Below are 25,677 nucleotides of genomic sequence, written 5' to 3'. Positions count from 1 at the left end.
GTCTTTGCAATTAAACATAAAGTCCTCAAGCGTAGAGGTCTATCTCCTTTTCCATTTCTTTAAAAAAAATTTTGTTTTGTTTTGGTATATCCAAATACCTTATAGAGCAGATGTTTCCTTTCTATGAAAGTAAGACAAGAGGGAAGCCTAAGAGGATGGCGGTCCTCATGGAGTATTTGGCTTAGTTCTGACCTCTACAATCCTCCTTCTCCCTCCTAATTATGTATTTTATAATCTTTTTAAAATCTAAATAATTTCCTGAATTAATAAATAAGATTTTACTCCAAGCCTTCAAATTTCAGCAAAAGATAAATAGCTTACCAGGACTTCACACTCTGCAACCAAAGGCATTAATTTTCACCTTCTCTTTTCTAGAAGAAATGAGATACTGTAATTCCTTCTGATGCAGTGTAGCAAGTCAGATGTTAAAATAGCACCAGCTGCTTTTCATACACAAAGAAACACCACTGTAATCCCTACTTTAATATTTCTGCATCTTAAAGAGTCTTCCAATCCATCTTCTTCTTTAAATCTCCATCCCTATTCTCTGCCCTGCTCTAATCTGCCATCTCTTGCAAACACTTCCAACTTGTCTTCCTTCATCTACTCTTGCCCTTCTAAGTACATTCTACTAAAGACAGCCAGGGAGAGCCAGGCTGTTCATGGCATTTTCCTAAAATCCCTTGGTTGTTGCCCTTGCAGATAGGATAAAGACCAGAAGCTTTAACCACACCTACAAGGCTTGGCATAGTCAGGGGCCAAACCATTTTGCCAGCTTCATTTCACACTAGGTTCTCTCATTCTTGTGGTTTGAATGGGCTCCAGCCACAAGGACCTTTATTTAGTGGCTCACACACAGGTTGCTTCTTCTAGCTCCAGGATTTCTGTCCATGCTCTCCTTCCTCAGCTCGAGCTATTTATTTCCTAAGGAAGCCATTCTTTTTTTTTTTTTTTTTTCTAAAGATTTTATTTATCTACTCGACAGAGAGAGAAATCACAAGTAGGCAGAGAGGCAGGCAGAGAGAGGGGGAAGCAGGCTCCCAGAGCCTGATGCGGGGCTCAATACCAGGACCCTGAGATCATGACCTGAGCCGAAGGCAGAGGCTTAACCCACTGGGCCACCCAGGCACCCCCAAGGAAGCCATTCTTGATCCATACAAGATAACACAAGCTGTCCCCCTCCATTATATACACATGCTCAGCACCACGTGCTTTTACTTCCCAGCTAGTCTAAAAACTCTGGAAAGACAGGAATTACTTCCGTTTTGTCCACTATTCTTTATCTTTAGCATCTAAATAGTACCTGGCATATAGTAGACATCTAATAAATATTTGACAAATAAATGCTATCTGCAGTAAATGTTAATAAGATGGATGTCTGTCTCTTTCTTTTTTTCCCTTTCCCTTTCTTTTCTCTCTCCCCACCCGTTTCTTTCCCTTCCTTTCTTCCTTTTTTTTTCCCCTCTCCTTTTTTTCCTTCTTTTTGCTTATCAAAGACAGAAATCCAATGATCTGAATCCTAGGGAAAGGGGAAATTAGGTTGGATATTCCCTTCAGATAAAAGGATGACAGATTAACTCAAACTCACCCATACCCTTATTTCCTGTAAATATACACAAATTGCTGGTACACTAATTAAATTTCCCCTGCTTATGGGGTTTTGTTTTGTGAGTAACACACTTTATTTTTACCAATGAAGAAATAGTCTAGATATTTAAAACTCCTGAAACTTAGGGGGGGGAAATAATTTGGGATAAAAAGCAAGGAAAGACACAATATTTTAGTTTGTAAAATTGGTTTATTTACAATTGGTATTTTAAAATTGTATTTAGAACTTTAATTTTTATATATTTGCCTGGCAGGCATTCTGTGTTTTCTTTAGTATGGAGGCAAAGAATAGGAAACCTGAGTAAGTTTGGAATTTAAGAGGTTTACCTGCTGCTACAGTCAGTAAAATTTACCTTTTAATCCCTGAGAATTAGTAAAGAGTCAAAAATATTTTCATACATTCAAATGTTAAAAAGCATATTTTAAGAACAGAAAAGAAGAAAGCTACTATAATTTATCAACCTCCCCAAATATGGCAATGTCAGGAGTCCCTCTTCCACAAATTACCCGAGAGGTGTGTGCACAATGCACGATAGTTATCAGGTCCACCTGAGGGGACTAAGATGCTCTAGTCCTCCGTTTTTTGTATCTTCTCCTCTTTTAAAAAGTATCGGGAACTGATGCACAGTTTATTTAAGTAATAGAAATGTTCACTGCTAGCTCAAATCCCCCCCTTTCTAAATTTTTGTATGTGATACAGAGCTGGGGATTTTACTGTCCTAGACCCAAATTCTCTATCAGATTGCAACCTGAGGCCCAAACTGTTTTTGCAAAGTCACGTTGGAACAAGTCACTTCAGTTTCCTCAAATATCAAGTGAGGATAATTATAGCTTACAGGAATATATAAGGCTGAACTGATGTTCATACAACACCATGAGGCCTGTGAAGTCTTCTTCAGAAGGAGCAATGCTCTGGGAACTATCAGTTATACCCTGCTGCTCCTTATTAGAGATGACTAGTTAATAATACTCCTAAAATGTCAGCTTTCTTTGGAGGAGTAAATATAAATTCATTAGTTTGCTCATTTAAGTTCCTTGAGAAGGAAAGGAATGGCAATTATGTCCTCCCCGATATATAGGAAATGTAGCACAGATAGTAAGGACGTGCCACAGCAAAACAGTATGTCAAAGTCAAGCCAAATAAAACCAAAGCCTGTGTAGTAAGATGCAATTTTCTTATGTATGTGCAACACACTGGCAGTCATTTTTCATTTTGGACAGTGGTAAGCGTCACTAATGACAAGTGTTTATTTGCCTAATGACTAAAAAAAAAAAAAAAACCAAAAAACAAAACCACACAAACCAACAAACCACAGCATAATTCAAAACTTCTTAAACACAACAGTGAAACAAAGTCACAAATACTCTTTCTTCAAATCCCTCTTAATGCTCTTTCCAAAACAAAATAAACTATTTTTCCCTTTCCCAACAATGCCAGATAAGAACATTCTGGAGTGCTAGTTTGAAGGCAGCCTTGAAGTTCCAGAAATAGCTATTTGTATAGGTGTTGATTCCCAAAGCAAAAGGATTACAGAAATTCAAACAGAATATAGCATTAATCAATTTAAGAAAGCGCTTTGAAAAGATCTGATAAAAGAGAATGAGTGGAAACTATGATCTTCTCTGAGTACATCAGATCTGGACATTCTATCTTATATTGCTGCTTTAGCATCTAGCTTCCAATTTTATGCGTCATGCACGTCTCTTAATTTTTTTCCCGAAATACATTGGTTTCTTGGTTAGTTCATCAGTTGGTATTTTTTCACTGGGTAAGAACTCTGATTAGCAAGACAAGCAGTCATGGGAGATTATAGCGTAGGATGTGGTAAGACCAAGTCTGGTTTGGGAAACCCCTACAGTATTCCCTTGTTTTACGCAAATCCAACTTCTGCTGCAGGAAGCCACGCTAAGTAGTTTTTCTGCTGTTGGTGGCAGTAGGGGTGTAAATAAAAACGTGAGGTAGTTCTTTCCACAAGAGGGAAATATTTGTCTACATAATATCCCTGCAATGTCTGACAAATTACTAGAGCATCTGCTTGCTGTCATCTGTAAGCAAACTCTTCACTTGGTATTAACTGAACTTGATAAATCACGAGCTAGTTGCAGTTTACAGGCCCTATTTTCTGATCCAGCCATGGCAGAAAGAGACACGAAAACCCCCCAAAACATGAACCATAGAGACCACCAAGTACAAGAACTGCAAAGGCATAAGCATTAAGAAGCATATGGGGGAGCTGGTGAGCGCATAAACGAATCATTTGCCAGAAGTTGGGCGCAGAGAATAGACTGGTGGGGAATAATTTACAGACTCCGCTCCCACAGCTTGTCACCTTGAAGGTTCAAATAAAAAAAAGAAAAAGAAAAAGAAAAAGAAAAAGAAAAAAAGATTTGATGTTTCAGCAGAATATAGAACATGGCTTCAGAGTCTGTATAAAGGATAAGTTACGTGGAAATATTACAGGTTAAGAACAGGATATCCCGAGAAAAGCAAGAGTTGCCTACTAAAATCATTAGTCTTTCTTTCTTGGAGCTTGCACATTTATACTTGCACATTTATACTTTCTTACTTGGAGCTTGCACATTTATACTGAATAAAAAAGAAAAAATTGTAGCTGACAATGTTTGCCTTCTAGACTCTCTCCAGGCTACCAGACCAAGAATATCACCAGAAATAGATCAGGAGTTAAATTATAGTTAGAAAAGGGGAGAAAAGTAAGGTAGGACATTAAATTTTTATTCTGAAATTATCTCTGGCCACGACAATAAAATGTAACAAATATTCACTGAACAGTCTTACTCCTGTCTTCAGCTGTACAATACATACAGTATCATAGAACTGGCCACTAGGATTAAAATCCACCAGAACATATTTCATGTTAAGTGGCGACAGCAGCATCTCACAGAAATGTTTACATACATATATACACAGTCCACATTCAACCATTTTCACATATTTTCAGTACACACAGTTGCAGCATATTACAGTCACGTGTCTAAGTTGTTGCTCGATAAAAACCCAAGCCACTGCCTAGACATAACTGTAGCAGTTGAGCTGAGTATAATTACAATTAATTTTATATGTCCATAGCAGAGAGATGTACAAGCCCCTAAGAAACAAGAGTTGACAAATACTTTTTTTTAAATGCTACCACAGCATTATGTTGGGCGATATTAAAACCTTTACCAACCAAATCAGTTTTTTTTTTTTTTAAAGTCTTCTGCTTACCAGAAATATTCTTGATGAAAAAAATTACAAAAATGAATGCTCTCCTTAAAATAATTCACACTTTTAAGATTCCAATATGGCCCAATGCTACTGATGCCTGAAGTGTTGCCTAACCTCCTGATGGAGTCCTTGAACATGACTCCAAACCACACATTAAGTTTAAAAGTGGCTGAAGTGCCTTGCACCCAAATTGTAAAAATCCCTGGCCATCCGTACTAGAGCCAGGCACATAGAAAAGGAATGCACTTTGGTTCAGACCAAATGCCCTGGGATTAATCACACTATAAAATTAAATGGTTTGAGGTAAATTTTTACAAATACAGTTGGTTTTTGTCTAGTGTTAGCGTAACAAAAAAATATCATTTAAAAAATCAGTCTGATGTTCAGATACAACAAAGACCGTCTTTAACCCCTTAAACATAGGAATTTCCTGTGTGACTAACCAGTGGTTACCTTCCTCAATGCCTGATGATGAGTCACGCCTTACGGTTTCTATTAAGGCCTATAAGTAACTGGGTATTTAAGACAGATGTAGCTCTGCAGAGGTGGGTTCCATCCTCACTGCCTGGTATTCAAAGAGTTAAAGAGGCCCAGAAATGCATGCCCTACAACATGGCATTCGGAACAAAAGGCACATTGTTAACACTAAGGGCACAACTTCTCCTCTACTGGTGATCTGCACTGTCCCGCGTCACCGTGCTGTTCCACTGTCGTAGCAACGCCCTGACGTGCTCATGCGCACTGTGGAGGTGCAAGGAACGGAGCCAGATGAGACTGCAACCAAAGACAAGACACTGTGCTAGTCTGAAATCTGAAAACAGCTCAGACATCCCTAGACAATGGTAACCTGTGAGACCAAGGACTGTTTCCAAGCCAACTCCTAGTAGCCTATTAGAGCCCTTCATTTATTTAAGATCACAGAGATGCAACATTTTTCTTTTCTTTTTTGGACATCGTAATTAAGCTAGAATTTTTTTTCAAAGCAGCCCTATCACGAAACACTGAACATGGTGGCTCTTTGTGAATGAAGTAAATTTCACTGTATTTGGGGATGGGGGTGCATAGCGCTGCACATTATAGTTTGGCTTAAAAGTTTCCGGTTACATTTGTGAATATAGTCACAAATGCACTATTGGCATCTTAAGAACTAGTTTTATGTGGTGGGGGAAAGACAAGCAGTATTAGTCCATTTATAGATTTTCACATGTATTTTAAAGGGAAATTTCTACTAATGGCAGGCTCAGGTTCATAGAAACCTAACTGTGAAGACGAGGGTGGGTATGGAAGAGGAGCATTGCAAGGGGAAAACAGCCTTTATATTTTTGTTTCTTTTACTGACCTCAAGAAGCAAACCATCATTCAGAGGCTTATGGTTTTTACAAAGCCACCATACCAATTATGCCTTTAAGTCAGAATTTCAGTAATAAATACAGTCTTTAAATTCCATAAGCCACTGATTGGAGGTTTCATCACGTGAGCATCATTTAAAAAGCAACTTACTAACATATTATTGCACTTCCACAAATTACACAGAGATGTGTATAGAATGCTAAAGAATTTGGGGAAAGAAGCTCTAATTTCTAAATACAGAAGTACAAAGTAATTTATCAGTGACACCCTTAAATAGAAAAGCAAATAACAACATCACTATCTTTTTAATAAGCTAATCTTATTACTGTTTTTTGGCAAATACCTGTAATATTTCCTGAGCGTTTTTCTCCACCAACAACTGACAAAGCCTCAAGATAAGTGTTTTATTCCAAAAACTACTTTCTTTTTTCTTTTTTTTCTTTTTCCTTTTTAAGTTAAGAGAAACTGTAGGACTAATAGTTAAAGAACTTAACCGGAAACTTTCTTGGCCTCGCCGGGGACCATGCTTTAAGTACTTGTAAATCAATTTACAGGCAATACAATAATATCTGTGCATATAAAAGAGTATTTATCCTAGTTTACACTACCCAAAACCTATTTTCCAAACAGGCAAAAATCTCTCTATATTAAATTGCACATACTAGAAAATTTCTTCAACGTGCCTTGAAATTGTTAAATATCACTGCTCATACATTAGTGATAAAATACTGAATTTTTCACTTTGAAAATAATTATTATTCAGAGACGAAAATATTCTTTTACCTAACTCTCAGTTACTTTCCCAGGTAAAGTGTCATTCCCACAAAAACAATCAGTGCAATCCAAAAGAAAGTAAGATAGAGAAATGCAATTTGGGGTACTTCTAATGATGCAAATAAGTCAAACCATTTAACTTGCAATTGAGTTTCTCCTCCTTTAAATTTGTTATTAAAATTGGTCTCATTGAACAGTCACAATGACTTCTGTTCAGCAAGAGGATTTTCAACCTTCTTTCTCTTTAAAGAAAGAGCTGATGCTTTCCCAGGCTAAGAGAACCTTACAGTGGCACCTGAAAAGTGTGAACTCACTCTAATTTGCTAAACCTTTGGAACTCTGGAAATCCCCACCTTAAGTAGCTAGGCTGCTGTTCTTTTTTAAACTGGGATATGAAACAATGGTCATAATCACAGCTGAAATGTCTCTCTTCTGTATTAACAGTCTGGGATATATATCTGAAGGAAGGAAGAAAAAAAAACCAAAACCCTAAATGCAAGCACACAGATGTGTGGTAAAAGAGGAACAGAGAGGAGGAAAGCAAAGAGGAGGAACAGTTCATGGAATACATTTCTATATTTAGGTGCAAAACCAAGTCCGTAATCTGAGGCTTCTTTACAAAACTGCTCGCTGATCATATTCGAAAATTGGAAGGAACACACACGTTTCCGTTTACCCACCCAGGTGTGCTTGGCCACCTTTTAGAAAGTCAGAAGGCTAAGCGGGCATTTACAACCTTGGGGCGGTCATGTCTGTTTGACCACTGGTTTGGGGAAAAACAGTCCCTCAAGGTGCAGTTCTCCTTAGAGCATCGCTGGCTTCCTGACCATTCTTTCCCGCCCTTGCTACCACCCACGAGACGTTCGGCAAACGGAGGCAGGACCTGCTACCCCAGTGCGTGAACCTGGCGCATGGAGGGAGGAGGGGGCCCTTCGGGGGCAGTCGCCTGGGGAGAATATACTATGAACCATAGAAACAGTGAATGTCTTCGACACCAATCTGTAAATGCGCAGCAGTCACGAAGTAATCAATGGCCTGCCACTGATGTTTATTACTCTGCCACACTAGATACAGTAAGGCTCATCATACTTTTAGAACACAAAAACAGTTTCAGGAAGTATAAAAACTTAAAGCATTGTCCCCATGTATTTTATAAAAACAAAATGAACAACTTTCTTACATTAAAATAAGTGCTGAAAAGATACAAATGAGTTGAGTTATTGAGCAAATAAAAACAGGTCTGAGCTACTCCTTTTCAACCCGATAAGGCTCAGCAACGTCGTATCTTTCAGATTACCAGCATCGGGGGACTCAGCTCAGCTAACAAGTTTTGGCAACACTGTCCTCTGCTGAATATTCCCATTGGCATCCGTCATCTGTGCCAAATTAGTCCTCAGTTTGGAAGCTGAGCTGGAAGGTGGAGGTAACTTGGAAATGGATGTGATAGCACCAGTGCTCTCGGTTATCCTTTTCACGGATGTCTTCTCCCCCGTCGGAGGCTTTGGCAACCGCCTCCTCAGCCAGGGGTGCCGTAAAGCCTGGCCAGGGGTCATGCGAACCGCAGGATCCCATTCTAAACACTGTTTTAAGAAGTCAAGGAAAAGGGGATCGTCACACCCCTTCAGTGCATTCCCCCACTCTCTGCTCTCGGGTGGGCCCCTCAGTTTCCCCCGCCGGGAACGGCCTCCATTGAGAACCACAGAGCCGTCTGAGAGAGTCGTGACAGTGCAGTAACGGGGATAACCCTTGGAGCTCACAAAATTTTTGGCTCGTTTGGACGCATCCAGCAGTTTCTGAGAGGGCATGCCCAAGAGTTCAATCATACAAGCCAGCTGGTCCCCTTCATCTTCCCCAGGCAAGAGTGGGTAACCAGTCAGGAGCTCTGCTAGAATGCAACCCAGGCTCCACATGTCGATGGGCATGCCGTATCTGGCGCCGAGGATCACTTCCGGAGCCCGGTAAAAACGGGACTGAATGTACGTGTAGACACGCTGATGCTCATAACAACTGGAGCCGAAATCGATCACTTTAATCCCGCTTCTACCCTGCTGTTTTAACAAAATGTTCTCGGGCTTAAGGTCACAGTGAATGATTCTGTTCTTGTGCAAAGCATCCAAGCACTGTAGAATCGAGTGGGCAAACTTGCGAACCAGAGGCAGGCTGAAGCCCTGGAACTTATTCTTCTTGATGAGCTCGTAAAGGTTCATGCTCAGCAGCTCGAACGTCATGCAGATATGGTTCCGGAAGGTGAAGTTCTCCAGCATGTGGATGACGTTCATGGTGTTGTCCTTGTCCTGCTTCCGCAGGTGCTCCAGGATTCGGATCTCCTCCGCCGCCTGCCGGTGGAACCGCTTCTCGTTCCGCACCATCTTCAGGGCCACGTGCTGGTGGACTTTGTGGTCGTAGGCCTTGACCACCTGCCCGAAGCTTCCCTTTCCGATGACCTTGAGGACCTCGTACCTGTAAGCCACGTGGTCATGGGGCACCTGCACGTAGGATCCCTGGTCGTCGTCGTAGCCTCCATTGTTGGGCCCACCGGTCATGCCCTGGCGCTTCTTTGCATTTGGACCCAAGAAATAGATCTCGGGGTAGCTGAAAATCTCATGGTGCTCGAAGGTGGTCAGCTTTTGCATGTATTGCTTCATTGCTTGTTCAGGGGTCAGGGGGGTGGCCTTCGCCTTCCCCAGGCCTTCCATAGACTTCAGAGATGTGGCGCTGCCCTGCCGTCTGTGGACACTCTCCAGCTGCCGCTCGGGCACCACCGGCAAGCCCGCCTTCCCCACCGTGGTGAGCCCATTGGGCTGTGTCGTGAGCACTGTCCGCTTGTTACTGTTGTCCTCGAACAGCTGCTGAACCTGGATCTGGCCGTGGCCGTGGCTGCTGATGTGTAAGTGATCATTCATTGTGTGCTTACTGCCGCCGATCTGGAATGCAGAAAGCAACCGTCAGGAGGGTGCAAGAAGTCTGTGTGTCCACATGGGCTATTTTCCAGGTCAGCCCCCAGCCCACCTTTACAAAACCTGATCTGTCTGCACTAACAGGGGGGAGTCAGGTGCACTACAAGGGAGGAGATGTATGCCCAGGAGCTGTATGCCCATCACGAACACCCTGATGCTGACAGCCTCTGAGAAAATAAAGGACGAGCGGCCTTGGTAAGGCTTTGCAACATGAGATCCTGCAAACAAGGACACTGTGAGCACTTCGCCCGACAGACCAGTCATTGGTTGCACTTATGCAGGATCTTCAGAGAAAGTTCCCCTGGAGGCCAAGAGATCTGTCTTGTTCCCTAGCCTCTACCTAACATTCAGCACAAGGCCTGGTACGCCCCAGGCATCCCGCTCCACCTACACCTAATATGAAACGAAACGGGACAGAGATAACAAGAACATGTGGTCTCCGTGCCGGCTCCGCCCCTCCCCCTTTCACGGTTCACTCAGTAGCTTCCTTGTTGCCAGGAGGGCAGGGGCCACGTCTGTCTCACTAGCTCTGTTGTAAAAACATCAGCATATTCATTCTCGGGTCTTCTCTACTACTTGGAGAACTGACTATACCTAGGAAGATGTATGAACCGCTGGCAAAAAAATCTGCACTTTTCGGTTTGAGAGATTCCCATGTAGATATGCACTGTAGCATCCTGTAAACCCCTCATCTATTTTTAAAAACGTCTGGGCTTCATTGACTGGGATGTCCATTTAAGGCCATTCAGCGCGACAAACCATCCACCACACACTTTTGGGCCTTCCTTTGGTCAATGGCTCAGCTCTGCACACAGTGTATTTCTGTGGGCTGCTGGGATACTCGGCTTTCCAACAAGGAATACAAAGTAGTGACTTCTATTTCAGGCGCACATGCCAACCCTGAACATTCCTGTCTAAACAAAACTGCCAGTGCAAGCCAAGGGGCCCCCAGCCTTTTACTGAGAATCTGCTTGGGATTTCTTTCAAGTATTATTATTGCAAAGATGTGAGGGAGGGGAGAGCCCTAGCGGCCACGATGCCCTCTCAGTTAGGAATTCTCACCAGCCTCAGACAACCACCCACAAGTCTTAATGCATCCTGCTTGGTGATTCCTATATAGAATCTTAAGGATCAATTCCTCATTCACAACCCACCTCATTCATTCAACCAGTATCAGCTAAAGTCTAGCCACACAAGGGGCAGAGGCACTGTTCTCTAGGAGCTTATAACAAATTAACTGAAATCTTCTTTGGTATTTCTTTCTGTGTGGCGCTTTCTGAATCCTACCTTTCGGGCTTTCTATACTACCAAAAGAGTAGAAGCAGTTTGTATATGTAATATCGCAATTTGGGAAGTCGTTTGGGATCACCTGGATTCCAAAACAAAATTTCACGTCCTTCTTAGTAGCCAACCAAGACCTTCGAATTTTCTTTAACTGACATATTGCCCGCACAGTGATTATCTGAAGAATGACTTTTCTCTCTGCTTGCTTCTAAAACAAAGTAAAATATAGTATAGTCCCTGGGCTTGTCCAAAGTGTGATTTCATAGAGTGAGGGATTTTACTTCTCACACCAATTCTGTGAAGACTTCTAGTCAAACCCTTTTATTAAAGTCATAGATGATGATATTCATGCTAAGTGAACTTTTGTCAGGGTAGCTGGACAGGTTATTATATCCCCATTCGATGCCAAAAGCGGAATGGTCCATAAAGATGAATTAGGAAGTCCATGAGTGTATATAAAAGTAATACAGGCTTGTCCAACTGCTTTTGTTTGTCCAAGCCCACTCTCTTTGCACCCCTCCTCCAAAGACCCACTGTGGTCTTTTAAGCACCAGGAAATACAAGGACCTGAAACTCAAAAGCTATCTCTTCTAGAGAACCATTCTCTTCAAGGTGGGAAGGAGTGATTCAGAAGAAAAACCTACATTACATTTTGTAGTGTACACACTACAAAAAAGCATGAGGCTTCAATAGGGACAAAATTAACCTTGGGGCTTTAGCAACTCCTAAAAAGAGAACAAAGCAAAACTTTCTCAGCATCAGAAATTCACTCCAGTTTTTGCAACAGCAGTCTTCATGTTTTGCACAATTAAAAATTTAACACACACGTTTAGTGACTAGCACCAAAGAGAGCTTGACTAGTAACTGGTTCACCTACTCCCTCTCCAAACACTTTTTCTGACTCTTCTCAGCTGTCTCAACTATTAGTCCACCTACCCTTGGGTGGGTTCAGGGGTTCCCCAGGGTTCAAGCCTCAACGCTCCTGGCTTCTCAACTCCCACTAATTCTCCCTACTTGATCCTGACCACAGCCGCGGCTGACATCTGCCACCTATGCCACATCTAGCTGGGGCCTGCCCAATCTACTCTCCTGGGCTCTGGCCCTTGTGTCCAACTACAGACCCATGGCCTTTCCCACAAGCAATTCAAACCCAACTCACGATTTTCCTACCCAAACCAGTTCCTCCTCTCATCCCCTCAATTTCCAATGAACAAAAGGCTTCACCGCCGGTCACTCAAGCTTTACAACTGGAAATCCTTTTCAGTGTCTCCCTCACCTTCCAAGTCCCCATTAGGCCTTGTCATCTCTCTCCATCCTGCTTCCTCTCCAGGGACCCGGCATCACGACCCACTCCTGTTGTCTTTCACTGGCACACTGGAAGCGGACTCCTAACATGCCCCCTTGCTTCTAGGTCTAAAATTCCTCAAATCTCTTCTCTCCAAAGTACTTCTGGAGCTGTAACTGAAAACTGTCAATCTGATATTAACCTCAGTTTTGCTCAAGGCCTACAACTCTATGCCATTTCCATAGATAATACATGAACTGATAGGCTAGGACTCCAGGTTCTGAAATGTAGAACATAAATGACCTCAGTCCTTCCTTCCAATGTCATCTACCACTGTTACAATTCTGAGAGTAAAAAAGCTGCATTCCCCAAGACTGGTGGAGACACCAAGCTCTTTTATGCTCCTCTGCTTTTTGGTGAAGTCATGTTTCATAGTGGTTACGAGTTGAGACATCTTCAATTAGACACACGGGGAATGAATCCCAGCTCTATTACTTACTAAATGCGTGACCTTGGGTGATTTACTTAATCTCTCTGAACCTCAGAATACTTGCTGTTAAACAAAAGGCAACAGGGCTTCTCATTAGGGCTATCAGGATTAAATAAGGTAAAATGTACAAAGTGCTTAGTAAAGAAGAGCTATTATTATCATCTTTCCAAAAGCTGCTTGGACTCTCCTAACTCCTAGGTCTTCAATGTCCAGTGCACCTCTCACCTTTCCAATGAACTGTCCCCCTTCGTTCCCTGTGCGTTTAGCCCATGGAGAGACTGTTAATGCCTAGTTCATTTTACCCTGTTTTGACACTGGAGGTACCCATCTGGCTGTGAGCAATTCAAGGGCGGAGTCACCTCTTATCTTTGTTAAGTCCTTATAAACATAAACCCAAACAGACAGAAAGCACTCAGGACAGATCAGTTGATTAGAAGAACACATGTTAACAAACCCTTGCTAACTGATAACTCTCTGAGTTCCATGTGGGAACCACCTTTGTACCTTCATAAGAAAACACGAAGTTAAAGCCCGGGGAATTGGGAATCCTCCCTGGTGACCCGAGTCACAAGATGTTAGCCTTCCAGTGCCTCAGCAGAGACTTAAAGGCAAGCGACAGCCAGTTAAAAAGGACTCAGAGTAGATGCATCGACTAAACACCTCAAAGCCACGGGTGTCATTTAAAAAAAAAAAAAACTCCAGATGTTAAGGGGGATTCGGTTGAGAGGCGGTGGTAAGGAAGGCCTTTGATCTCAAACAGTGCAGGACTCTCTAATCACGACGAAATTCTGAAGCACAATTAACTGATTAGAAAAAAAAAGGGGTGGGGGGAGCTCTAGAAGAACCACACTATTTCCAGAACACATATGCCAGGCCTATGTAAGGGAAAGGATATTAAAAACCTTTCATTCCGCCTCCTGAAGTCTCAGGACGTGGCTTACTCCTATTTGCTGGGGCCCACCTAGAATGGCTGTCGCATTTAAAACACACACAGAATGAATGCTGTTGTTAGACAGGTAGGATGTATGCGTGCAAACAGAGAGACCCACAGAAGCCTTCTCTGACCATGAAATAGTTTAGTATTAAAAATTATGTAAGAACAAAAGCTTGGTAGCTTTAATCTCTTCCAATAATAAAGTGGAAAATAGAAGATCCTTCACTGTGCTAACATTTTTAAGCATCTTGAAACTTCCTGAAGACATCTTAGAAATGGTGTATAGTGTTATGGAATAGAACTGAGTGCAAAAAGGTTGGATTTTAGTTGCTCCTCAGTCACAGACAACCTATGTGGTGTGGCCCTAAGGCAAATATCTTACTTTTTCTTCTTCAAAATATTCCTATTTTTAAAACGAGACTACTCATTCTTCTTTAATCCCAATTATATTATAAAGGTAAAATGATAACTGGAGATGGCTTTAAACATCAGAATATTTATGAAACTGATCTAATACTAATACTTGGGAATTAAAAAATAAGTATAATATTATCTCCTATACAACGTTAAAAAAAAAATAGGAATTGAGACAGTCACTGGGCACACTTTTAGAACAAACAGAAACAAACAAAATGACTAAGTATACAATAATTTATCCATGGAGACAGGTAACAAAAGGGCAATGGACTAAATAAATTCCAAAGTTCACAGTCTTTATAATCACATATTTACCCACCAACTGTATCATTTACAATGGAAAATATGGGCAAGCTCCTGTGACAAGGTCATTTTTCTCTCCTCAATACGCTTTCCCCCCTTATTCTAAAACAGCTCTTCCCAGGTATAATTGCTGTGGGATTTAAAAAAAAAAACAACAAAAAAAAACCTTATCAACACCTGAAAGACATATGAGAATATGAATCTGCAAAGATTCCTGCATTTATAACAAAACAAACACAACTTCCTAGGATTAGCGGTGTCAAACTAGATGTTGAAGCTAGGCTCAGAAGGGCTGGCCTTTAGTTCCAGCCTTGACATCAACTTGCTAGGGAATCTTGACCAAACCAGTTAACCTACCTATTTCCTCACCCGTAAAATCAAAGAGTAAAACCAGGTAAATGCTGTGTGGTCTTTTTAAACTCTCCTGTTCTAGGAAACCTGCAGTGTTGTACAAATAAAATCAAAACTAAACCACAGTCAAAACCCAACTTCACACTTTCCAAACCAAGTCTCTAATGACCAATAGCACACTGGAATTTTAACTGTAAGATAAAAACAGGTCAATCAGGCAGATACCACAAGAAAATATACACATCCATTCCTGGGAGTCCTCAGAACGACCCTCACATCTTTTCATTTCTGGTCCACGGCAGGCTGTTCCTCCAGTGGACACCTTCTGTTTTCTCTAATCTCGTTACGTGTACCCACTGGAAAAAGTAAATCTAGTAAAGCCCACTCCTGGAATCCAGACGCAAACCAAGCACTTCTTTCCAGGTCACGCCAAGTCATGTGATTGCATTCACACATGGAAAAAAGTGGATGTGATCATTTCCAAATTGTCAGACAATTCCGAACCTAACAAACCCAAACCCCTAAAACCAATGGCAATTCCTCAACTAAAACATCACTGTAACAGGAACATTCAACCATTAACATACACAATCAACCAGCCTGACTGATTCTCTTCCACCATCAACAGTGCAACACAATCAGTTAACTTCAGTGTGGTCAATTCCTAGCCCTTGGTCACATGTTAAGGGGAGAGGGGACAGAGGGAGAGAGAGAAGGGAGGGAGAGAGGGACAGAGAGAGAATGACTAGAAACAAAATGTTCTCCTATACAACTTGTGCACATCAGTCTAGGTCTAAGGGGAGATACTCCGCTGCATCCATCCTCTCACAAATTCTCTAATGAAGAAGTTTCCCTTTAACACCTGACCCTGAGCTGCTTCTCTGTAGAGCAGAAATGGCCTTTTCTACAAGAATTCAACTTTCAGGAGGCAAATGAAGCCATATTCCTACCAAGTGTCCCTCATGCAGAACCACCTTGGGCTGTTCCTCTGGAGGATCCAATTGGATATAGGACCTGGGGAACCATCAGTACCTCCAAAAGTGCACAGCCCCTCTAATCAGTCACCTTCCAAGGGCGATCTCTGCGAGCTGAGAAAAGGTACATGCTGCAGTCAAATCCAGCTTGCCAATCTGCAGCCACTAGTCCCACGATGGGCTCTCCCCTCCCTCTCCACCCACAGAGGGGCACAGGCACCTGCCAGGCGCCCTGCCCTGCCCTTCTCTCTTCCAAAGCAAAGGCGGCTCTTTCCTTTTGAATAATATCCAAATGCAGAATCCTTACAGGGGTGGCTTGTTGTTTTGACTGCTGCTGTGGCTCTTATTTTTGTTAATGTTAATTACAATTTCTGCTGTGCTCAAACCTGTAGCACTCATAAAACATGCTTCCACACGCGGGGGCAATTGGCGGTGTTCCCTGCTAGCTGGAGCCAGGCTTGGGAGGCTCTTTGGGGGATCGATTTTCCGGGCAGGACGGCCTGACTGTCCCCTAACACAGATCTGTTCTATAAATACCCACTACTCAACGTGGTGGTTGTGGTGGTGGGGGGGTGCTGGGGGATGTTTATCCGGTCAGGAAAAGGAGCTCTGGGAAGCAAGGACGGGAAAAGGAGGGAAAAAGAAGGAAAAAAGCAAGAAGGAAGTTCCGAGGAAGAGGAGCGCAGGGGTGGGCGGGCTCCAGAGGGGAAGTGAGGGGCCCACGCCACGAATCTTCCTTTGTGGCTGCAGCTTTGGGCTCACCCAAGTTGCACAGGGTGGCGTCCAACAGAGGCCACTAGCCAGGGGCGTGGAGACACTCGCACTTCGACCTTTCTCTTCCAGGCGTCAGAACACCACCGTCCGGGTGTTTATGCCCCGGGCCCCTCTCGCACCCCTTCCCCCCGGCCTCCCGCGGGGCTGGGTCTCACCGTGTGCGCTGCGGCGGCAGCGTTGCTGGCCCGGAGAGGCGGCAGGGCGATCGGGGAGGGCGGGCCGGTCCCCACTCCGCTCCGGGGAGCCCCCGCACCGAGCCCCGGGGAAGCCTGAAGCTGACGAACGGCGCTGTCCCCTCCTCGGCCTGGGAGCCACGCGCAAGAGGAGACAAAAGAGGGTCAGGGGAGAGAAAGTCACCCAGACCCCGTCGCCCCGCCCCACCCCTCTGGGTAGCGAACCCCGCTCTCCCCAGGAGACAGGCCGGATGGTAAAAACTGGCGTCCGGGGGAACTAAAAGGGCGCCCCGGCCCCGGATCCCAGGCGCGCAGCCCCGGGCGGGGCTCAGGCAGCTGCAAAGTTAAGTCGGGCGCCGGCGCGCGAGTTCGCGACCCCACGGCGGAGCCGGGCTGGGCCGGGGCTGGGCGGCCCACGTTGCAAGCGGCCGCAGGCCGGGAAGAGGACTGGACCGCCGACAAGGGCGCGATGGCCTCGCCAAGCCCCGGGCGAGGGGGTTGGGGGGGGGTGGCCCGGGACGGCCCCCGCCGGCCGGGTCGAGGGTTCCACTCGGTGGAGCCCGGGGGCCGGCGTGCAACAATGAGCTGAGCGGAGCCGAGGCGAGGGCGCGCCGTCCGCCCGGGGGCCCCGCCGCGGCGCAGACTTTGTTCGAGGTCCCGCAGGCGGCGGGCGCCCGCGCCACGAGGGTTGGACCCGGGCCGCGCGGGGGCCGGCGGGGGCCGGCGGGGGCGGGCGCCCGGGGCGCCGTGGCGGCCCGGCCCTCCTTACCGGTCGGGTAGGCGGCGGGAGCGGCGGCCGAAGGTTTCCTGGTTAACATGGCCGCTGGAGAAGAAAATGCATTTCAGGGCTGCCGTCTCCGCTGCCGCCGCCGCCCGTCCTGCTGCTACTTCTCCCGGCCGCCGCCGCCGCCTCCCGGTCGCCCCTCTCGCGGGTCTCCGGCGCCTCCTCGCCGCCTCGCGTCAGCTACAGCCAGACACACACAGTCCGCTGCATCCCCGCGGCCCGGGCCCGCCGCCGCGAGTCCCCCGCTCTCCTCCTCGCCGCCGCCGTCCTCCTCTTCCTCGGGCGGCTGCAGCACCCCCCGGCCCGTGCACATGCCTTGCCCTCCCCTGCGCGCCGCTGGCCTCCCCGATTCCCTCACATAGGGCGCGGGGGAGCGGGCTGCGCCGCCACGACCGACTCGCTCGGGAGCCTCCTCCCGGGCTCGAGCGCGCGCGCCCCCGCGCACACTCGCTCTGGCGCCCGCGCGCGGCGCGGCCCGGGAGGGCAACCCCGCCCCCGCGCCCCTCCGCAGCCGGCGCAGGCCCCGCCCCCGGGTTCCCCCTCCCCCCCCCCAGCCTAGCCACAGGCGCTCGCGTACACCCCACCCCCACCCCGGCCACCCTCCGGAGTCACTACCCCACCCAGTCATCTGCATAGCCACCCCTCCACTCCCCGGAAAAGTCTGCAGTCTCCGCTCGGCCTCCGCCTCCCCCTCCGGCCATCTGCACGGCTCCCCTCGGCTCCCCTCCTAAAGACCTTTTCCCCTCCCCGGCCCCCAGCCCCTGCAAGCACCCCTCCTTTTTCCTACAACGCAACCTACCACTGCTTCTTTCCCCCGAAATCGCTGCAGAGACCCCACCCCTCCCACGAGTGCCCCCCAAACACAGGCATTTTCAGCTTTCTGAACCCAACGGCTGCGCACAGACAATACTGTCACCCCACTCCGGTCCCAGTGGCTGAATCGCCCCCTCTCCCGTTTATCATGTAAATAACTTAGTCGTGCGAAGGTCACCTCGATAAGTCAAGCCCGAAAGAGGGCCACAGCTTAGCTCGGTGAGCCCTGAGCGTGGGCGAAGGAGGGGGTGCCCTCCCACCTCCACCTCCACCACACACACCCTCCCCGATTTACTGACACCAAGTGACCGCTTTCCAGTCTCTAGGACAGGGGAGGCTGAGAGGCGCTTGTGGATGGCTGCTGGGGAAGCAGTTGGCTGTGGGTTGCTAGGCAAAAATAAACATCGGAGACACCTCCCATTTCCTTACAACTCAGAGCCTTTCTCCTGCGCGGCCACGCGGAGAGACACACCTTCTCCTTTCCGCTCCCCGCGGTCAGGGAGAGACACCTTTAACATTCCCAGAGACAAGTTTCTCTCCCCTTCCGAGACACGGGGAGAATGTCCCTGCCCTCCCAGCTTGCCATCTACAGCCTCTTTCCCTCGAAGGCTGAAAAAGTGCTTTCCCATCTCACACCTGTGCCCTGTGGTGTGTGGAACGTCCTTTGCACGAAGGTCACAGGTTGTCATTCCAACAGTTAGGAAGGATTGCGGGCTGAAAGCTATTCGGGGCACTTCCTTCGGGAGAAATGCCCAGTTTCTGAAGTTCTGGGTGACCTGGGCCCATTGTGCTCCGCCTCGGCAATCTGCAGGGCCTCTGGCTGGACCAAGTTTGCAGGCCTGAGTTAGAGCAGACCCAAATCACTAGGAGGGCCACCTCCTGCGGAGTCCCATCGCCCCTACTGTCTGCAAATTGTCATAGCAATCCCCTGGATGGGGCACCCTCAGCGTTCTATAAATGAAACGGAGGGTCTCAAAGATGGACTCTGACCCTCTCATTCTCCCGGGACCTTACAGAGGCAATTCTGATAGGGGGCGTTGGCAAAAGAGACAAGTGGCAAAGAATAGAATTTTGCCTATGGTATGTCCCTCCAAAAAACCCTTTCTTCTTAGTGCCTTCAGTGGAAACTAAATATGGCAGCTTTTTCGTGAATAAGGGAAATACTAGCTACAGGAACTCATGGTGTGTCAAATTAATATTAATCTACACATTAAACAGGAGGAAAAGGAGCACTGACTTTTTTTTTTTTTAATAGAAGGACACAAAGAATTATTAACTTTAACCAAAGAAAGAAGAAGATACATTTTGGGAGAACTTTTCCTACTATGTTGTTTTATGACATGGCAAGTATCACTTCAGTTTACATTTTTTTGGTTTTTTTGTCTTAAGGAAGATTTGCTATTAAGTCTAATCTTTGGCTCTTTTAATTATCAATGGCACGCAATTCTTAGCTCAAAATTAGTATTTACAATTTGTTGGATTCCTCTCATTTTGTTAAATATTTTGTTAAATATCAGCCTAAATTAAGGTCAAATACGTATACAAATGCACCCCTTGAACTTTCAAGGAGAATGAACTGGGTAAAAGCTAGGAGTTACTACCCTCAAACTTTATTGCTTTAATGCATCATTATTAATTATACTGAATAGTTACTTCTTTATTAAATTGTTTCCCAAATATTATCATGCTTAATCTTCACAAATCATGGCCTGATCAGAGTAGATTGTTGCTAATAATAACCTCCTCCGGGGACTCCAGTCTGTGGGTAAGTGTCTGCTCTTTGATTCTTGCCTGTTGAAAAAACCCTATCTGTTTCGTATGTTTATAAAATCCAGGCTTCAATAACAAATAGGTAGGCAGGATGTGGCCAGATTAGAGAGAAGGAAACTTTGGGTAACTCAGAATGGAACCTTGTGGAAGGAAGTCGAGTTTTCCCAGGGAAAAGGAGTGATCATAGAAATGGAAATGAACAAGAAAATTGCTGGTTTCACAACACATTCACCCCTTTAACCCTTTTATCCCAGAAACATTTACAAAGAGTTTATTATGTACAAGGCCTCCACCATATGATGACTTATCAGATGTGGTGGGCTAGGCTTCACTCTGGCCATCTAGGACCTCATTCTTTTATCTGATTCACGGTAACCAGTTAACATATTTTTGTACTGTCAGAATTGGGGCTACACAGTTAAGTAAATCATTTCTGGCTCTGGTCATCATTCCTAAGAAGTTTGCAGTCCAGGAGAGACCAGACACTGAATGATGTGATAGGGTCGAAATTGAGGCTGGTGAGAGATCCAATGGGGACACACAGAGGGAATGACGAGCTCTACCTAAGTGGTGACTGGCATCCGAGAAGCTGTGCTTCCCTGAAGGTTTTCAAGATGCTTGGGAGTTTGCCAGTAAGACAAGTCAGGCCAGGATATTCTAGGCAGAAGAAATAGGGTGTGCAGCGGTACCAAGGTATAAGAAGGTGTAGTGTATTCTGGGAGACGGGTCAGCAACCAAAACAGGGGACACTTGGGGTAGCAGGGAAAGGGTTGGTACTGTTGGTACTGTTGGTACTGTCGCCTTCACAAAGTTAGGGTTCCTGATGAGAAGTCAAAAGTTATATGGGGATTATAGCTGCATGGGGCTATTGTGCCCCTAATCCTGATATTGTTCAAGGGTAAACTGTATATAATAAATATATATATTCAATATCGACCTCTATTGCTCCATATAACTTATTACATATATAATATATGTATATATTATATATATGTAGCCCATTATACACTATGCATGCATATATATATGTGTATATACCCATATATGCAATGGATATATATGCATATATATACATATTTATACATATATACATATTTATGAAATCAATGATCAAGTTCCTGCCATGTGTCAGGCATGGCTCTGGGTATTTGGAAGCAGCAGATCAAGTCCTGGCTGCGTAGATCTTGTATTCTAGCGCAAGGAGAACTACAAGTAATAACACGTAGAGCGCATGTCAAGTGAGTAGGGGCACTATGCGGGCAACGAAGTGAGGTACCCTTGTACCTCGTACCCTCATAGAGAGAGACCGGAGGCAGGGCTCTTTCACTCAGGTCCGGCGGGGAAGGCCTCCCTGATGAGGTAACAGCCTGTGGGCCGGCGGCAATCTGCAGGCCGAGGGCCTGCGGTGGAAACATGCTGGAAGCGCCGGAAGAGGCTGGGCAGCCGGCGCCCGGCCAGGGGCAGCGGGAAACGTCATGGAGAGAGCCAGGATCCCGGTCATGGTAGGGAACTTGGATTTTTACTTTGACTTGGAAAACCGAGGCTGCCTTGCTTGAAAAGATACCAGACTTAGAGGGGGAAGTTACTATTTATTTATTTACTTACTTATTTGATGATCTTCAATGTCTGTGAAGTTTTACACCTGTTCTAATTTAGAGCCTACTAGGCCCTGTGGAGGGTAATAACCAAACACACACTATTTTCAAGCCACTTTCCACCTAGCTTGGGAGAAGCTGCACGGTGAAGAACAGGTGCTTTCTGTTTTCCGGTTTCTCCCCCAGACGCACGTTTCCACCCTGCTCTGGGCCATGGGAGGCTTCCCAGAAGGTGTCCATGGGCTCCCTTGCCCATGACCTTCTAGTTGGGTTTAAACCATTGGAAGGTCCTGACAAGAGACCCAGCAGCTTGAGGACAACCAGGTCAGGCTGCTTATCTCCCTGGCTCTCCCCGTGCCAGCTCACCACAGGTTAGCTGTGTCCCTTAACTAAAGCCCTCAGCTCGGTCAGGCAGCCCTTTCCTATAGCTAGAGCTACTCCCTTGGAGTTCTGGACAATGTTCAGTCCCCTCGCCCCCTTAAGTCTGGAGGTGGTCAGGGTTTCTTGCTGTGGCTAAATCTGGGGGCTTGATTTTCCCTTGTTTGTTTCCCTTTGCCTTATCCATACTCAATGTACACAGTCCTTTAATTAAACTCTTTGTGCCATGTTTTTTTCTCCCAGTTCCTGATACAGAGGGAGATATAGATTATATATATATATATATATATATATATATATATATATATATATCTCCATCCTATCTAGTATAGGTTATGGAATCTAAATGCCATATAACTCTAGGGGGCCAGGAGAATTTGCTCATTGGAGGAATCGAAGAGTGGGATTCCTGGCAAAGGCAGAATTTGATCTGGGTCTCAGAAAATGAGCAGACTTTTCTTAGGCAGAAGAAAAAGCTCTCCAGGCCAAGGGCACAACGGGAGTGAAGGCAGAGAAGTGGGAATAAGCTGTGCAGAAGAATAGCAGCCCCCGGAACAGAGAGGGGGAGCTGAGGAGGACCAGGGAACAGCATGGCGGGTAGTGGAGTGGGGTGCATCCGGGTCCTGGACTGCAGGGAAAGCCAGAGAGAGGAGTTCCCACTTGGTGTGGATGAAAACAAAGGACACTAGAGATTTCTGAGCCGTGAGGTGACCTGAGGAAAGTGCTTAGCAAGGAGTGATCAGTTTGGCTGCAGTATGTTAGAAAGACACAAGTAAGAGTAGAGACAGAAGTGGCTTCCAGAAGTAGCTGAGGGTAGTGGCACAGGGAAGCAGGGGCAGATGCTGATTATTTGGATGCCCTCTTTAGAGCCCAAGAGAGCGGCCTTTGAAGTAAGGAGACACCAGGAATAATGGAAGCACCAGATGTTTTCCTTGCTACCTTTGGGTCTCAGAAGCATACAGAATTCTTAAAGCTGCTTATCAAGGTGTTTTGCAATAAAGGTTATTAAAATGATCAGCTAAAGCGAGACATAATTATGAGATAACAAGTCAGGGAAACGTGGAATCCAGAAAGATTTCCCCCATCACGTCTCTTCCCAGTGGTCCATTGACAGGATTGATCAATCACTCAGGGAGGACAAGTTCTCATAAATGAGGAAAAAAACTGTGTTCCAAAGCCCAGTTTTATTGGCCAGGTGTCATTTATCCTGAGGATCAGTGCATTGGCTTCTGACTGATGCTGAGAATAGACTGTTTAAATTCAGACTAAGGGGTACGTGTTCTTAACGGAAAATGCAAAAGTCTGAAGACACTCCCCTCTTCCCTTCACTATCTTGGAGGTATTATAAAGAAGAGACACACCATCAGGATCTAGAATGATCCCAGTTCGCTAGGTAGCCTTGGACACTGAGGTCCCCCAGCCTTGCAGGTATGAGCCACTCCTGCATCTTTGGACCCTCTGACTCCAGGCCTCCATAGAACCCGTCTGGGGATACAACTCTTGGCCTCCCTTGGATACAGGTCTGTTCTAGGGCAAGTTCAGAAGAGTCTGGTTCAGTGTAGTCCTGCCCATCAGAGAAACCCAGAGATGCTGAACTGACTCCAGTTTTGGGGGCCTCCAAAAGCTCAGTTAGATGGAAAGAATGCAGCACAAAGTCTAAGGCCAGGAACCTTCCTGAAGAGTAATTTTATGTCCAGGTAGTATTCCAAGAACTTTACTGTGTGAACTAATAGGATTTTCACACCCATCTGTTTGGTTACCACTTTCAGGACTAAGCTGAGATTTAACGGGATCACCACCACCATCACCTCAATCTCAGAAACATTTCATGTCATAAAACAAACTTTCAGAGAAGCTTTTCATGTATACATGGTTGTGCAGCTGTGGTCATTCTCGGTAACCCATTACCCAAGGCAAATCGTACTTCACAAATGAGAATGGTGAGATGGGAAGAATAAAATGGCATGCCCAGAGCCCCAGGTAGGGGTGGAGGAGACATTAGGGTCAGAAGCCAGCGTTGTTGACTGCGACAGTCTTTTCTATTTTTTCCCAAACCAAATGACTACAAAATTGCCTTCATTTCAGAGATGAAGGGAATGGGTATTCCCTGAGAGCACGTGCCACAAGATGGTCAAATTTTGTTGGCTTAGGACTTTGGGGACAAATTCCTATTTTGACATTTCCAAGAACAATTTGATTCTGATCTTTATTAAAAACCGGTTTAAAGAATTCACTTTACCAGATTCAAAAAAGTCCAAGCACAAGTTAAGGAATTTTGTGTTTCTCCTGTTATAGTAAATCAGCCTCTTTGGCTCAAGCAGATGGAAAAGTCAAGGAGTCTACAGGCAGTAGAAGGGAGTGCCCTCCACCAACCTAGGTCCTTGGGGAATTGCTTTTCATTAAATTATATGTTTATTCATAGTCACACTCTTGTTCAGTTTAAATGGGTTGACAACGTGCTTGTTCATTAAGCTTGTATAAACAATCACTGGATAATCTAAGCCCCAAATTCACTTTTTTGTTGTTGTTGTTTTCAATGAGCTTGGCAAAAGGAAGAGAAATTGTTTTTGGTGATCGAATAATTTGAGTACTCATTAAATAGTCCTTTTAACACTTTTATATTCCAAAACAGCTTTGGCTGAAGAAAATCTATTACAGTCAATACACTGTGCTTGTCAATTGTTTCGCCTAAGACAGTGTTGGATAAGCCCACTGTTTACATAGCAGTGTTCTCTACAGAGGTTCTGAAATACAAAAAACTCTAAAGGCCTGAGAGCAAATGTGTGCATTTTGCACATGTGCAGGGGAATGGCCCTTGATTGGCATCTCCAATTGACAAAAAAAAATAGAAATGACCCAAGAAGTAATGAACTACTAGTGAACGGATAACATCAATATATAAAGAAGAGATTAAGAAGGAGTGTGTCAGTGGGTTGGTAAAAAGAGGATTGCTTTTTGGAGAAAGAAAAAATATGTTTCTCAGGATGGGGAAGGGACAAAAAAATGTAAAGCAGCTGGCAGACTATAGAGAGAAACTGTTTCATCCAACAGCAGAAGAGAAATAAACCCTAGCAGAGGGACTGGGAAGAATGAAGAGGAAGAAAATGGGTGTGGGTGTGGGGAGGCAGCAAGAGTCAGGAGAAGAGGGAGAGACTACATAGAAAATTTTATTTATTTGTTATTTTATTTAAAAGATTTTATTTATGTATTTGACAGAGAGAAAGAACACAGGAAGGGGGAAAAACAGGTGGAGGGGGAAGCAGGCTTCCCACGGAGCAAGGAGTCAGATGTGGGGCTTGATCCCAGGACCCTGGGCTCATGACCTGAGCCGAAGGCAGGTGCTTAACTGACTGAGCCACCCACCTGTCCCCAAGACTATATAGAAAGTTTTATAAGGAAGATAGGCACACGCCGAAGCATTTGAGGTGAGGCTAAGC

At 45.3% G+C, this 25,677-nt stretch overlaps 2 protein-coding genes across 2 annotated transcripts; both read right to left on the bottom strand.

Annotated features, from left to right (window-relative positions):
- Window positions 1–4,321: 4,321 nt before the first annotated feature.
- Window positions 4,322–18,134, bottom strand: DYRK2 (dual specificity tyrosine phosphorylation regulated kinase 2). The gene is made up of 3 exons (XM_059186260.1): window positions 17,670–18,134; window positions 16,883–17,031; window positions 4,322–9,882 (listed from the first exon to the last, which is right to left on the bottom strand). The coding sequence occupies exons 1-3, from the start codon at window positions 17,716–17,718 to the stop codon at window positions 8,275–8,277; spliced, it is 1,806 nt and encodes a 601-aa protein (XP_059042243.1). The 5' UTR covers window positions 17,719–18,134; the 3' UTR covers window positions 4,322–8,274.
- Window positions 17,785–18,312, bottom strand: LOC131839814 (spidroin-1-like). The gene has a single exon (XM_059187528.1). The coding sequence runs from the start codon at window positions 18,310–18,312 to the stop codon at window positions 17,785–17,787; it is 528 nt and encodes a 175-aa protein (XP_059043511.1).
- Between the last annotated feature and the right edge of the window lie 7,365 nt (window positions 18,313–25,677).

The sequence above is a fragment of the Mustela lutreola genome, chromosome 8 (assembly GCF_030435805.1).
Source record: "Mustela lutreola isolate mMusLut2 chromosome 8, mMusLut2.pri, whole genome shotgun sequence".
Taxonomy (NCBI): Eukaryota; Metazoa; Chordata; class Mammalia; order Carnivora; family Mustelidae; genus Mustela; species Mustela lutreola.
Note: the sequence above shows the minus strand (reverse complement) of the source record. Positions and strands in the feature narration are given on the sequence as shown.